Here is a 16,498-nt window from a genome sequence, read left to right on the forward strand (position 1 = left end):
TTATATTTAGGAACGGAGGGAGTATGTTATAGCTAGACTAGATAACCACTGTTTATTAAAGCTTCATTCGTGTCCCGGTTAGGTTGTCATTGTCCTGATCGAGCATTCAAAACAGCGGTCTCTTTCGTCGACATACATACGCCGCTAGCTAGATTAAGTGATCTACAATGATCAACCATGGAAGATGCTCCAAGCATTGCAACAGTCCATATTATGGAGTATATGTATGAATGAGCTTGCGCGGCTGGTGGGGGAGACGAGAAGGTAGGCGTGTACATCTGGCTCTCATGATCCCATATGAAAACAAACTAATTTACAAGCTAATCCACTCCATGTCAACGTCGTACGCACTACTAATTAACTAGTGATTGATAACGGGTCAACTGCCATGCCTATAATGCATGGCGTAGTGCAATCAGAACTATAATATGCATGGTATATATCTCATCAGAAGAAACAATAATTGCAATGAAACGACTCTTGTTTTACTTCTTGCTCGGTGTTGCTCAGTGTTTTGATCAAACACAAAGCAAGTGTTTTGATTATGAGAATGCAAAGCTTTGCCCATCTTCTTATGTCCGCATATATCTATATTTTTCAAAATAAGCATGTGCCCCGTCTATATCTAGAGTGATTGAGATTAGTTTTTCTATGACTAAATTTATATCCCAAGATTGCAATTTCAGCTTACATTTCACTGGACTGAAATGAAAGAGTTTCAGAAATCAAACTTAGCAGATTAAAAAGCCAACCGTGTCAACTTATCATTAGCAAAACCGGTAGCCTTTTGATCTCCAAAAAAAAAAGGAACGGCATGCATACTTTGCCAAAAAAGGCACGCATGAGCACATTCATTACTTTCCAGTCCACTTGTCAAAACTCAAAACGCAAGTGTTCCGGTACACTAAACCAAAAACTGTGTTATTTATTGCGATCCGTCACGTAATAACAAGACCAAAATGGCTTTATCTACCTCCGATCCCATGGCCGGGCAGGGTTGGCGCTACTTTTCTTGGTTAATTTCGCCTGGGTAAGGATTTGCATGGTCATGGAGAGTTGGAAACGGCCGGGGCACAGGCAGAGCTGTACATGGCACTCGTCCCGTCCGCTGCCCAAAGCTAGCTATAGCAGCTGGACAAGGAGAGCGGTGGGACCCAACGTTTTTTCTGGTGCTTCATCCAATCCGTTGCCCCTGCTCAGGTCACCGCACCCGCAATCCAATTGGACCATGCACATGTATATGCATGCACGCCTGACTTGAGGCCAAACGCCTTTCGCAGGTCTCGTCATCTTGTTTTTCCAAGTCGTCCTGGATCGCCCTACTAGGATCGGTCGGTCGGTCGGCTGTAATCACATGCATGCATGCGTTTGGTCTTGGGCGACTTTTTTTTTTTAGCATCAGTACAGACACAAGCGCTCATATACACGCGCATACACTCATCCCTATGAACGCACACACGCACACCCTACCCTTATGAGCACCTCCGAGAGACTGAGCCGGCATATCATCTTGAGATTTACGAAGTCACCGTAGGCGCCTCGTCGTCGAGGGGAACGTCTCCTCCCACTGAAAGCGCATCGCCGAAAATCCTGAAATAAATCCAGAAATAATGCGAGCACCAGGATTTGAACCCTGATGGATTGGGGATACCACTGTCCACCTAACCAACTCAACCACAGGTAAATTCGCGGTCTTGGGCGACTTGACCAACGTGCAGCGCGTACAATTCCCATTACCAGTCGCCATTGTTGAAACTTCGGGCGCCACGTTGTGATTGGCTGACTGCTACCGATGGGAATGGGCTGAATCGTTATTTCCTGGGCGGCCAATAATTGGATCGTTTGGGCAGTTTTTTTACAGCATCAAAAGAGGCATGCATGGTAGCTCTCCGTCAAAAACAAAAGTGACAAGCTCAACTGCACCCTGACTGTGACATTTTAGCTGAGCAGTGTCCACGAGCACTCCAACCCCATACTGATGCGTACTCTTCCTTTTGCCGTCGTAGAGTGGTAAAATAATACACCAGGCGCCGGAGAAACAACGAGCAGTTTTTCTCTGAGAGAGAGAGAGAGAAATGATGAGCAGTTGAGTGATATTTTGCGTACGAATTATGTCTGTGCCCCTTCTTTTCGTTTTTTGATATGATGTATACCTGGGTCGGGATGGGTTGCTTTGCCATGGCGTATGTCACATACATACATACATACATACATGGGGCGTATACTTGTTATATGAATTGATGCAGTATATAGCTTTGCGTGTTTCTTTCTTTTTTGCATGGTAGCTTTCGGTGTATGCTTTCGCTTTTATGCGCCGCGTAGACGGCAACTTGATGTAGAGTACGAGTTTCCTATTAGGCATTGACGCGGCAACAGGATGGAGGGGAATCGTCGTTGCATGCATCAGCATTTGGCGGTTGCGTCATTGCGTGCTCCCAATGGTCACGGCCAGAAAAAAAACGTAATAAACAGATAGGTATCATTGATCGTCGTCCACTAGATGCAGGTAACATACGTACGGCGTGACGAGGCCCCGAGGCTCGGACCTGCCGTCACCCCGGCGGCCAGGGGCAGACGAATCAAATACAGAAAAGTACAAGGTAGAACTCTTAAACGCATGGTATTGCCGGTCTTCATAACACATATGGGGGTTGTTGAGGCGATGGGCAGATAATGTAGGACAGTGTTCCTAAATTTCGGTCGATTTATACTTGGTTAAGCCTTAGCCGGTGTTATATTCATAAGATGTTGCATCGAGATTTGTGCAAATAAAAATTTAGGTTTTTTTTCTTCTTACTTACATGCTATATCACTTGACTAAGGCTTGGTTGAATCTCACCCAACCACATCCCATGTAGAAACATCATACACCGATCATTCAAAAGAAAAGTACAAGTCATGTTATATACCGTGATCTCGCTGTTGCTTGAATCAGATAAAGTGAAATTAACCTTAATCCGTGGGGAGAAACAGGCTTTGCAGCCGCGTCGTTCGGGACAGTGATGAGGTAAACATGTAGTATACTAGTACGGTAGATTTTCCCGCAAAAAAAAAATACTACTAGTACTGTAGATAACGTAATTAGCTGTAGCAAAACAGGCTCACGTGATGGCCGCATGTATCAGTTCCGACGAAGCGATCTGGCCAGCGCGAAGGAGTTGCCACGCGCCCGCCCCTACAGCGAACGGCGCGGCCGCATGTAAGCTCGGCCTCCGGCGATCCCTCCCGACCCAGGCCGACACCACCACGGTGCGTGCTCTTTCCCCTGGTTGGTGGATGCCTGATTGCCTACGCGGGCCGGCTGGCTGCGCCCCAGGTAGAGGAGAGCGAGAGAGACCCATGATCTAGTTGCGGTTGTGGCGAGCACGATCGATCGGCCGATCAGTAACGGCAAAGAAAGAAAGAAAGATAACTCTGTTGAAGTTGCTGCGGCCAAATCACGAGCGCTCGTTACATCCCCTGTCATCCTCAACAAACACCTTTTTTTTTTTGCGGAAGATCCTGAAACAAACACCTAATCACAGGATGCATCATATACTCCTCCTTTTTTTTCCTTTTGGTCAGGGCACGTCACGTCCGGTTGACCTATCGATAGCGTCCACGCTTAGCAAACCATGGACGGCGACGGCGATGCGTCGTTACTGATCCGCCACTCTCTCGTGAGTACATAATTTTGAACAATTTTTTCTCTGGCACCCTTGGATACGAGGGAAATGCGTTCTGTAGGTAAATTCTAATTTAGCAAAATCCCTCCAAATTTTGGATCTCCTGCCCAACTAAGGAGAAACCACTCTTTCGGTTGCCATGTGCCCATGCACGACCGCCATCAAATCCCGAGCGTTGAATGTGAAGGTACTAATGACTGTGAACCGTATATTTTCTCTTGTGACGGTTGGGATTTTTCCTCTATGCCGACGCGGTAAATCTTCCTCTCCTTGTCGCCATAGTTGATATCCACCACCAATTTAAGGTACGAAGGTCCGAACTCCTATTTCTCACTGTGTTCTTAATACGAGTTTCTCAGCGCCATTTTCTCTTGTTTTAACCATCTTGGTAGATCTTAGAAGAGAATATGTTTTATGGTGCATGGTTTGTAGTTGTTCCTCGTTGACATCTGAATAGATCCAGACTTTGTGTTTTCTCTCAGATGAAAAAAATAGATAGATTTCATCTTAGTAGATTTCTCTCGGAACTTACTAGCATGAAATCTTTCAAAGATATTTCTCATTCAAGATAACTCTTAAGCTGCTGATCAATTCTTCCAGGAAATTGATTTTCATCAAAATTTGTTGTGCGTACTGATGACCCCATATTTATTTCCCTCACATCTTAATTCTTTTTCACAGGAAAATTAGGGTTTCGGGTCCCTCTGATCAAGTTGATTGTGAGGTTAAATCTATGAACCTTCTGCCACAGATCTCTCTAGAGAAAGGGCAGAAAAGAATGTGTGGAATTGCTAATGTTTCGAAGCCTCTGAAGAAAAAGCTGAAGGGAAATGATGAACAAGAGATTCTTTTAGAAGATCGTCCTAGAAGAGGTGGACAAGGCTTGAAACCGGTACCACTGCCGAAATGTATCACCCCCAAGATTAGAAGACTATCAAAGGGGACACTTCCAATCAGAGAATTAATCGGCTTCAAAGGATCATTCGTCATTTGGCTAATAAATGGTTCAACTATTAGAGGATCCACGGCAACTATGCTATGAGATTGGCTTTCATTCCTTTGTGGGAAGATTGCATCGCACGAGGATGTCTGAAGGAAGGGGAACCACAAAAGTGGCCTTTGCATGTTCCCAGTGATGTCGGCCCTCCTCTCTCCTGACACTTGATGATTATCCCCGGGAGAAAAAAAAGGAAGAAAGCTGCTAACAAGAGAGCCAAGAAATCTCTAAAAGATTAGGCTCGGGAAGAGAAAAACATTGAACTGACAAAAGGTGACCTTGAGAAGAAAAGGCAGTGTGAGCCTGCCTCTAAGGATGGCCACTCCATGAAGCATCATGATCCAGTGCATTCTAGTTCTTTGAAACAGTTCAAGTTGTCACCCAGAGAAAGAGGAAAGCCACATTAGATTCTTCTCATGAAGAAGAATATTTCTCTCATGAACAATCTGAAGGAAATGCTTCTAGACTAAATTAGTCGGAAGGAAGTGCTGATGAAATTCAGTCGATAAGAATGCCATTATGCATGGGTGCTCCTGTCGCAAATCATTCATCTTCGAAGGTTTTTCTGCATCTACAACTAATACTCCACTCCAGACAGATATCCAACCTACGTCTCAAAGTGTTAAGCTTATAACAAAAAGAGCATTGCAATAAGCATGATGAAATAATGTTGATAGTAAAACTATAATCCATGTGTAATAAAGAAACCATCATTTTATCCTTAGTAGCAATTGTATAATACGTGTTCGCACCCTTTGTGTCAGTGGGATGGAAGTAACGCAAGATTGAACCCACTACAATGCACAACTCCTTCTGAGGAACTACCAATCAATCCTTGCCAAAGAAGACAAATAGATTAGAGAGCGTACAATACTACTTAATTATGCAGCAAATACACTTCAAAAGACTCAATATATTCAATGAACAATCTTATCATAAAGTGTCATTCATCATATCCCGACAAACACAACCACCAATTACATCATATGAATCCTGATTATGTGTGGCAGCTTACGGAAACTTTGTATTGAATCACAAGGGAGAGTAGATGCCATCGAGGTACTACTATGACCCCCTAAGATCCTAAGAAAACTACTCACACATGGTTATGGTGGCAACAAGGTTGATGAAGATGACTCCAGTGATGGATTCCCCCTCTGGCAAGGTGTCGGCACATGCCTCCGGATTGGATCTCCTCGGAACAAAAATTGTGCAACGTTTTCTTTAAAGAAAATTGGTATGGATGGTTTCGCAAAATATGTGATTTGTAGACGAAGGAATTGACGTAAGGCGGTGGCCAAGGGGCTCACACGGCTACCACAAAGCGGGTGGCCCATGGCCACACCATCAGGCCGCATGGGGGCCTCGTCCCCTCCAGTGTTTTCTAGAATCTTCTAGTCCTAGAAAAAAGTCATCAAAAATCCTCGTTGTATTTGGACCCCCATAGATTTGATTTTCCAAAAAGTCAAAAATATGCGGAAAACAACAACTGGTTCCGGGCGCAAAATTAATAGGTTAATCTAGAAAAAGTATAGAAATTACTATAGAAGTATTAAAAATGACATTATAATAGCATAATAAATTAATAAAATGTCGATACATTTGAGATGTATCAACATGCCCCAAGGTGCGTTTCCACAATCATGAACTTGACCAATGCATTAATTGGTAGATGAGTGTGTTCTCATGACATGCTACTGCACCCACTGCACTCTCGAAACTTAAGCGATGCTTATGTTATACTCCGTCTGTCCAATAATATAAGATGTTTTATATCCAATATACTCACATATTATATGTAATAATATCTTATATTATGGATGAAGGGAGTAGTTTATCTTATTTAACAATAATAATGCCAATGTTGCGTAGGTGTCCAGTTACCTTTCAAATCTCATATATAAATGCATGCATGTGTCAACCACCTTATTTATACGAGAATCATTTCTTTATCCAATTTATGTCCTTTCATGCAATAGGGTAACTATCCTAACATTTTCTACAAAAAATGAACTAGCATCTTGAAATCGTAAGCTATATTATCTTTTTTTATTTTGTGGGGAAGCTATAATGTCGTGTATGAACCAAGTAAACCCATGCATGTGTTTTTCCCCTTTGTAATTGGATTTTCTTATGCTTATAGCTTCAATGCTACATGAGTCTAGCTACCCTAGGTCAATGAAATAAAATGTCATATGTCCGAATAAATGAAGCTGATATTATATTTAGGATCGCATACGGAATACTACCTCCACCATTGTTAAAAGGAGCATCGTTCACCCCCTTCTCTCTCAAGTCTACACTCTTGTCTCACACAAATATGCATGCAAACACAAGTTGAATAAAACCCTACTATCATGTATATTTCGAGGTCACAATCTGTATCACTTCTAATCTTCCCATCTCATCAACCAAAAATATTCGTCTAGCTAGTTACTGGAAATGTTGAGATGAGATATCTTCTTGGACTTGTGAGTAGGAACCGGAGGCGCCAGGAAGTTATAAAAAACATGTCGAGATGGTTGGGCTAAGTTCTTCCACATGGAGGTGTGTTGGCAGTCAGCATCATCCCAAAAGTCCAAGACATGTGAGTCATTGATTTTGTTGTATCTAATGGTTGGGAGTACTTCCTAATGAAGGGAATAGAAGAACAAAGCTCTAGCCACTCCACCCCTGTACCATGGTGCATGGGACTGGTGCATGGTATTGTGAAATTCGGGAGAGAGTGACAGAGCACGCAACAAGAACACAACATACAAGAAGAGAGGAAAGTGAAGGAGTGTGATCCTGTCTGGATTTGTGGGATCTGACTAGATAATATTCAAGCTGGTGGTTGGAGACTGAAACGTTCGTGGATTGGCACCAAACTTGGCCGTTCCTTGCTTTGAGTACTTGGATCAGGTTATCTGGTTTGAGGATTGAATCAGTGGAACATATGATTTGCGAGTATATTGCAGTTTTAACACATCGTAGGTTTGCTAGACAAATATATTTGGTAGGCAAACGATATCCGATTTAGCTGCAATTTTTAGGGTATATCTAGACCTCATGTGTCTTTTTCTCTGTCAAATTTGATGTTGTTTGATTAAGTGGTTCGAGAGCGTTTAGAAAACTTAAAAGGGGATGGAAGATGTGCTTTGATGGAATCATGCCTCTTTTGGGGGTTTTTATTGATGTTTTTCTTATTCTTATAGCAGATCATGGGTCTCTCCTCCATCTGCTGTGAAGCGACCAGCCGGGCCGCGTAGGCAACCAGGTATCGGTCGGGAGTGCGGTGCACGGGACTGGCCAACAAGTCGCCAACCAGGGGAAAGAGCAACGTCGCATCCAACAGCCGACCGCGTCGTCCGTTCCCATCCATTCCGTTTGGGATCTCGTCTGACGATCCACCGACACCGTGGCGTCGGCCTCGGGTGGGCGCGGCCGGTGGAGAGAGATCGCTGGGGGGCGAGTTTCCATGATCACTTTTTTTGTTTGCATGAAAAACTTTTGATTTATTCATCTTCAATCATGATAGTAGAACGAACACTAAAAATAATTAAAATTATATCCAGATCCATAGACCACTGCCCAAACGAAATTAACCAAGACTTGATGCTCCAAGACAAACCGTGTCACTTAGACTATTGCCACTCCAGTGTCTAACAGGAATCCTGCCCGGCCATGCGATGCGAGGTAGGTAAAACCAATGTGGCATGGTTACGTGAATGATCACAATATACTCCCTCCATTTCAAAATATAATGTGTCCACGTTTCTTGAGATTTAACTTTGACCATAAATTTAACCAACGAGATCAACTATAGCATGATCAAAAATTATATCAGTTTTTGGTTTGGTGTACCGGAACCCTTGCATTTTGACAAGTGGACAGGAAGTAATTAATGTGCTCATGCATGTATATTTTTGGCAAACCATGCATGCCGTTCCTTTTCTTCTTTTGGAGAACAAAAAGGCCGCCGGTTTTGCTAATGCTAAGTTGACAGGTTTGGTTTTTAATCTGCTAAGTCTGATTTCTAAACGCTTTCATTTCAGTTTAGTGAAATATAAACTCAAAGTGCAATTTCGGAATAATTTTGGAATAATTTTAGATAATAGAAAGGTCTCAATCGCTTTAGATATAGGCCGGCACACGTTTAAAATTGCTTTTGAGTCGCAAACCGTAGAACAATAGTTCTAGGTGTATTTTCATTATATATTGGGGGGGGGGGGGCAAATAGAGTGAAAACAAAATGAGAGATCCCCTAATTAACCAATTCCTGCTCTGGTTATTCTGTTCATTCTTTAAAAGTTATTATCTATCCAACATGCAAATTGTGCTGAAAGCTTCTCCTTTATTTTGAGTTGCAGTAATATAAGGTCTACTTTGAGGTAATATCTGCCGAGCAACAGGGGCACCGTGCGCAGGGAAAGTTGGGGCCTCCGCCGCCAGCACAACACGAGCAAGGCCGCCTTCTTTCCCTTGCCACCATACACGCAACACACGCTTGTAAGCAGGAGTAGAACAACAATTGTTCCAATGCAATTGTTGTTTCTTGTAATGAGATACTAACATACAGTAGTAACTTACCATGCATATTATAGTTTTGATTGCACTACGCCATGCATTATAGGCTTGGTTGCGCTACGGCACAGTGGTTGACCTGTTACCAATCACTAGTTAATAACTAGTGTGTACGACGTTGACATGGAGTGGATTAAGATTGTAAATTAGTTTGTTTTCATATGGGATCATGAGAGCCAGATGTACAGGCATACCTTTTCGTCTCCCCCACCGGCCGCGCAAGCTCGTCCATATTGTACTATACTAAATACATATAATTCGCTCCTATCGACTGTTGCAAGCTTGGAGCATCTTCCATGATTGAACCTTGTAGTAGATCACTTAATCTAGCTAGCGGCGTCTGTATGTCGACGAAAGAGACCGCTGTTTTGGATGCTCGATCAGGACGATGACAACCTAACACCTAACCGTGACATGGAAGCTTTAACTAGCTATCCCGCGAACTCCATAAATCACGCTCGACTAGAGTATTATCTGCCCTGGATGAGGTACGTAAAGAACAAATTGCAAGTTGTTTATGAACAAATTGAAGAGCAATCGAACAGCAGGTTGGAGGCAATCATGCATGCAGTGGGCGGTGAGGCGAGGTGTACGTGGATCCTACAGGGAAAGCGCTCGTTCCCGGTGTGTGTCCTCCGACAAGCTCGTCCTTGCGGTGACTCATCCAGTCATCCTCCCCACTATTCTATGATGATCGAGAGACGGTGATTCGTCCAGCTAGATAGTTTGGAGTGGTGTGGACACTGGGCGCCACGTCGGATAGGTACGTGTGGCACTGTTCCGCCGAGGTGGATCGGCACGCGATGGCAGGACCGTTTCGTACGGCTGCGTACGTGTATGCGTGGGCGTGGGACGTGGCAACTTGTAGGAGTAGGACCGGAGCACATGCATATCCAGTATCTTTTTTTTTGAGACAATCACGTGAAGCTTTATTTATCCTGATAAATGTTTACAGGGACAAAAACGAGATTACCGGGGTGTCCTAACCAAACATGGCGGCCCACCCCTAACTTTAAAGCATGCTTCGCTAGATTGTGAGACTCGAAGTTCGAGCTTCTATACTCATGAACAAAATTACACTCTACGAAACCATTCGCAAGGTCAGTTATTTCATGTAGAATTGCACCATAACCAGCTGGGTTTTGCTCCTTCATGTCCTCAATCACCACTTTACAGTCTGATGCAATGTGTAGATTCTGCAAGTTCAGATCTTTGGCCAGGGCTAGAGCCTCCCGAACAGCAAGTGCTTCTAGCGTCGGTGGGTCGTACACACCCCGCACAAGTATGGCCAAAGCCCCAAGGAAATTACCAGTGTGGTCTCTGCATATTGCCGTTGCAGTTCCTCTCTTCTGATTCTTAGAAACAGCACCGTCTACATTGATCTTGCACATTGTTCCTGGTGGGTGAATCCACTGTGTTGTCCTTGGCCGTGCTCCTCCCTTCCTCGGCCGTACTATACTTCTATCTTGCTGTATTGACCGAAGATCATTCATATAGGCCTAGATAAAATGATGAGTGGATTGAGGGCTCTCAAATATATCCTCATAAATCGCCTTTCGCCTAGATTTCCAGACAGCCCATAGAGTACCACCATGATCACAAACTCCTCCTGCGAAAGAACTTCATGCATGGCGAAGATCCAATTCCTTGCATTCATGTCCGCATTCTGGCTCATATGCTCCACCTGACAGGGATCAGCCAAAGACCAAATGCATCTAGACATAGTGCACTCCAGCAGGGCATGTTTCCATGAATCGTCACAACCACACAGGGCGCAGCGTGTGGTGGTAGACATGTTGCGGCGGTGCAGAACGTCCATCGACGGGATCGAGTGTTGAGCTAGTCTCCACAAAAACACCTTAAGCTTCGAAGGCACCTTGATATGCCATAGGCTTGTCCACTCGTTATTCTGTGTGTTAATATCCGAAACTCCACCAGCTCCATCCAACCAATTCTCACGATGATGCTTTGTGTTCATCACCATCCTGTATGCTGACCTCACCGTGAATTTGCCACTCCTTTCGCCGGACCATGCCCAAAAGTCCTCAATAGATTTTGTGCACAAGGGAATCGCCAAAATTGAGTCCACGTCAAACGGTAAAAAAGTACCCCTGATGAGACCCTCTCTCCATGAAGCAGATGTGGGATCAATCAACTCTGACACTAACCTCGGAGGATTAGCTGAGATGGAAGTAATTGGTCTCATGGGGCCAGTTCTTGGAATCCAGTTGGTGTTCCAAATATCTGTTGATCTCCCGTTTCCAACTCTTCGGATTAAGCCCTGTTTCAAGACTTCTCTTCCATCAATCACCGCCCGCCATATTTGCGAAGGGTGGTTGCCCAGCTCGGCTTCCATGAAACTACTCACTGGATAGTAAGCAGCTTTAAGCAATTTTGCACTAAGCGATGTAGGATCATCCATGAGTCTCCATGGCTGTCGAGCTAGTAGAGCGAGATTGAAAACCTCAATATCTCTAAAACTCATGCCACCTAGGTATTTTGGCTTTGTCATAACGTCCCAAGAAACCCAGGCAGGTTTTCTTCTGCCTTGTTTACTCCCCCACCAAAACTGTCTGATTATTGAAGTGATGTTCTCACACAAGCCCCTTGGTAATCTGAAGCAAGCCATTGAGTATACTGGGATAGCCTGTGCCACGGATTTTATCAACACTTCCTTCCCTGCAGCTGAGAGTAATTTCTCCATCCACCCTCGAACCTTTTCCCATACCCTGTCTCTTAAGTACTTGAAAGTACCCATCTTAGATTGCCCTACATCAGTGGGCATTCCCAAATACCTGTCGCTCAAAGACTCATTGTGAACATTGACATCAGTTTAACATCGTCCCTTACCACTTGGGGGCATCCTTTGCTGAAGAAAATTGAAGATTTATCATTGTTTATCCGCTGTCCAGAAGCCTTGCAATACACATCCAATAGGTTTGAAACCATTGTCGCGCCCTCAACACTTGACTTAAAAAGCAGCAGGCTATCATCAGCAAAAAGGAGGTGGTTTACAGACGGAGCTGATGGTGCCACCTTGATCCCTTCCAAACCCGACGACTGAGAGTTAGATTTTAACAGGCACGAAAGGCCCTCTGCTGCAATCAAGAAAAGGTAAGGGGAGATAGGATCTCCCTGTCGGATGCCTCTTGTGGGTGTGAAATGTTCCAGTTTCTCACCATTGAATAGAACTGAAAAAGATACTGATTGTACCATATCCATCACTATCTGAATCCAACTTTGTGCAAAGCCCAATTTCTCCATCATTGCTCGGAGGTACGGCCACTCTAATCTGTCGTAGGCTTTCATCATGTCCAGCTTCAGCGCACAGAAGCTGTTGGATTTTGCCCTGCTCCTCTTCATAAAGTGTAAGCACTCATATGCACAAATAATGTTATCTGTAATTAGCCTTCCTGGAACAAAAGCATATCCAGTATCTGACTTCATTTCTTGCGGACTGAACCTGCCAACTCTAAGGCCCATCTTTTCTCAGAAAGAAAAAGAACTCCAAGGCCCAGCCCATCAGCAAAAATAGAAAGAAAAAAGCGGACAAGAGCGGCGGCGGTGTGGTCCGTCCTCGTTCCGGCGTACCCGCACGTGTCGCGGCACGGCAGACGCCACCGCCCTCCCGTGGCACCCAACCACAACTCCTGCTCCGGCACCCCCTTCCCTCCCCAGCCTTCTCCACCGCTCTCCCTCCCCCCTCGTCGGCGGCGAAAATCTCCGGATCCATCCCGGCCTCCGTTCCATCGCCACCCTCTCCACCCGCAAGGGTTTAATTCTGAGGTGACGCGCACCGCTCCCCAAATTCCTTTCTTTTTTCCGTCCTAAATAAAATCACGCCATTTTGTGTTCTAGGGTTTTGATCCCCCACCGCATCTGTGTTTTATTTCATCTATTTTCGGTTTCTTGTTCTGAGACGAGGAGGGTTTAGCAGCCCCGGCTCCCCTGCGCTGGGGTTTTAAGCCATCCATCCGTGAATCGACAGCGTCACTGTCGCACTTTCCTGTCCAGATTCAGTTCCGGTGCTCCGTGATGCGAACGGAAATGCAGTGAAATAACCGTGCTACTGCTTAAACTGATGCCTTCCTGCTTGCCTTGGCTGCTTCAGGGGAATTTCCGAGCATTTCCTGCCTGCCTACGGCGTAAATACAGGTCTGCGGGCTGTCCTGCTTCGTCTCGCGGTCTTCGATGCGTGGTGGAGGCAACACGGTGAGACCAAGGATCCAACTCTGCTATTTATATATTCTATGCCACACAACTCTGCATTGCATTGCCCGCATAATAGTACAGCTCTACATTGGATCTCTGCTCTAGTATTGCTCGGCAAAGATTGCCCAGCTGGGGATTGTGCTGTGCGTGCTCTATGAGTTCAGTAAGTTGTAGTTGCGCGCGCCATCTAAATTGACGAGTTCTTTTCATCGCGGATAATATAGTCGGTGAGGTTTTATTTATCCATTCAGAAAGCCTGCTACTGCGTCTGAATTACTGCTTGTATTTAGACTATGGAGTATTACTGCTCCATTGCAACCTAGATCCTGTACATTTTTGTGTGGTACTGTAGCTACTCGAGACATATTTCGTCGGGACATGATGATGTTGCCATAAGAACGAGAACAATACTAGCAGGCCTAGCATATTCTGATAATCCATTCAAGGATGCAGCCAGCTTCTTCAGTCGGATTTGCACCATGGCGCAGTTTGCTTACGTTGAGAGAGCTGCTGCCTGCTGATATTCGCCATTTATATATTTTCTTATAGCAGAACTGCTCACAGACCACTGAGGTTCTTGGCACACCGGTTTCTGTCCAGCAGGATAGGATGCAGCAGGTTCAGCACACGGTTCAGACGCACGGATATGGACTGGCCAGAAAGCACACTTATGACTGGGTCGTTCTTACGCTCCTAGCTGCGGCCGTGGTCGTCTTGCATTATGCTCCGCCGTTTAATCGGTTCGTTGGGAAGGATATGATGGCTGATATTAGGTACCCGGTGAAACAGAGTACTGTGCCAGCATGGGCTGTTCCTGTACGTTTCTGAACCTCTACAATTTCATAGCCAGATGTAATCTTATACTCTCCCATCTCTGATATTGGGTATTGGACCTCTTAACAGGTAATCTCTATGCTGTGTCCAGTGCTTGTTTTCGTAGCGGTGTATGTTGCTAGAAGGGACGTCTATGACCTTCACCACGCAACGCTAGGTGATTGATTCTGTTTATGTTTTCATCTGATGATTCTGTTCTTCTCTGCACTTAGATCTGGTTTATGAATACTGAGTGACACATTCATGCATGGAAAATGCAGGTGTTATTTTCGCTGTGCTGATCACTGCCGCGTTCACTGATGTGATAAAGACTGCAGTAGGGAGACCAAGGCCAGACTTCTTTTGGCGGTGTTTTCCTGATGGAAGGCAGGTATGAATTTTCCGACTTCTGTATGTCCGTATAGTTCCATACTTTAAAGCATTGGCATGCCTCATTGCTAGGTAAAATTAACATGGCACTTTACTGGCTTGCTGTCTCAGGTATATGATCAAGTGACAGGTGGTGTGATTTGCCATGGCGAGAAAGGTTTCTTAACTGATGGGCGCAAGAGTTTTCCTAGTGGACACACGTCGTGTAAGTTTGTACCCTTACGTGCATGTCTACACTAGATGCGATGTTGATGGATAGAGCTCTCTGAGTTAAATTGTCAACAATTGCTGCATACCTATTGTAGCTTAAATTTTACTAGCTTATCTCTTTCTTTTTTAGTGCTATAAACTTGGACTTGACTTGATAGTCTGGATACCGATGCTTTATATTATGTAGTTATCTCAAGTTGATACTGTGAATAATCATATCACTTCCATTGTTTCCTCCAAAATAGAGTTGCACTACGGTCATACTGCATGCACAGTCAGTATTTAACAGAATTTGCATTGCAGGGTCTTTTGCTGGACTTGGATTTTTGTCACTATACTTATCTGGCAAAATTAAGGCGTTTGATCGCAAAGGTCATGTGGCAAAACTTTGCATCGTGATTCTTCCTCTTCTTCTTGCTTCGCTTGTTGGGGTTTCTAGAATAGACAACTATCGGCACCACTGGGAGGATGTGCTTGTCGGTGGCCTGATTGGTTTGTGCTTCTTCCCCACTCTCTTCACAAATGCATGGCATCCTGTGGCCTTCAGTAACCATGTTTAATCGATGCATTTCAGGATATATCATGGCAGTGCTGTGCTATCTGCACTTCTTTCCTCCTCCATATCACCATCAAGGTTGTTCAATCTCCACAAAAATAATGCAAATTTCTTCTGCTATTAGTTCAGTTTCTTGTTTAGGTATTATCAATATATCATTTGATATTGTATTTTTTTCTGTTTGAACTGACAATCTCTTTTTTGCCTACAAGGTTGGGGTCCCTATGCGTACTTCCACATGCTGGAAGAGCTTGAGGTGCACAATTCAAATAATGCACAAAACCAGCAGTCTGCAGGTGAGCATCATATCGGATTGACCGGCCAACACCATAACGGGAGATCAAGAAATGATTTGGAATCTGGAAGTGTGTAACTCACCCCTCTGTGGAACCGACTAGCATACCTTGTACAGTAAGCATGCGTTAAAAACTTTTTTATGTGTGCACTAAGCAAGTATTAGGAGTTTAGAACTAGATATGTGCTATCTCCCCCTCATGTTTGTGTACAAAAGTCACTCGCTCAGTATATTCTGACCTAGTTGTTCTAGGGCCACCTGTTGTATCTAAATCATGTGTTAACGTCGTAGACCGTGTGAGTGGCTGGTGGAAGTACTGAGTACGAACTTATTCCGCTGTTAAACAAGCACAACTGAGCAATGATAATGACAAGCATATCTAGAGCCATTGAACATTATCTATCAGGTTGCACCACCGCCCAGAGTAGCTAGTGGTCCAGTGGCTCTGTATCTATCAATTCATAGGCAAAAGGCGCAAACTTATACTGACTGACTGTATTTATTCCCCGTCCTTGGTCTTATTCCAAGCTGGGAAGAAGAGATCGACACGGATCAATGATCTTAGTTGTTGAGCTAGAGGCAAAAGGCAGCAGATCCCTGAAATCTCTGCTTTACACCATGAGGGCGACCGCTGCCAGCTCTGTGATTCTGTGTTATGTTAATCTTGCTGAAAACATTCCTAAGTGTTGTTAAATATGCTTCTGTCGCACGCACACCCGAAAAAGCTACGCGCTTCGGTATCTGTATTTTATAGGTTTCAACAAAGCGGTATTCGCTTCTTCGGTAGAAGTGCACTG

At 44.4% G+C, this 16,498-nt stretch overlaps 1 protein-coding gene across 1 annotated transcript; it reads left to right on the forward strand.

Moving 5' to 3' along the window:
• The first annotated feature begins 12,846 nt into the window (after positions 1–12,846).
• Positions 12,847–16,071, forward strand: LOC119280690 (lipid phosphate phosphatase 2-like). Its single transcript, XM_037561462.1, has 9 exons — positions 12,847–13,011; positions 13,337–13,437; positions 14,041–14,253; positions 14,341–14,428; positions 14,532–14,641; positions 14,752–14,845; positions 15,154–15,342; positions 15,425–15,484; positions 15,619–16,071. The coding sequence occupies exons 2-9, from the start codon at positions 13,417–13,419 to the stop codon at positions 15,777–15,779; spliced, it is 936 nt and encodes a 311-aa protein (XP_037417359.1). The 5' UTR covers positions 12,847–13,011; positions 13,337–13,416; the 3' UTR covers positions 15,780–16,071.
• Positions 16,072–16,498: the final 427 nt, after the last annotated feature.

The sequence above is a fragment of the Triticum dicoccoides genome, chromosome 3B (genome assembly GCF_002162155.2).
Source record: "Triticum dicoccoides isolate Atlit2015 ecotype Zavitan chromosome 3B, WEW_v2.0, whole genome shotgun sequence".
NCBI lineage: Eukaryota > Viridiplantae > Streptophyta > Magnoliopsida > Poales > Poaceae > Triticum > Triticum dicoccoides.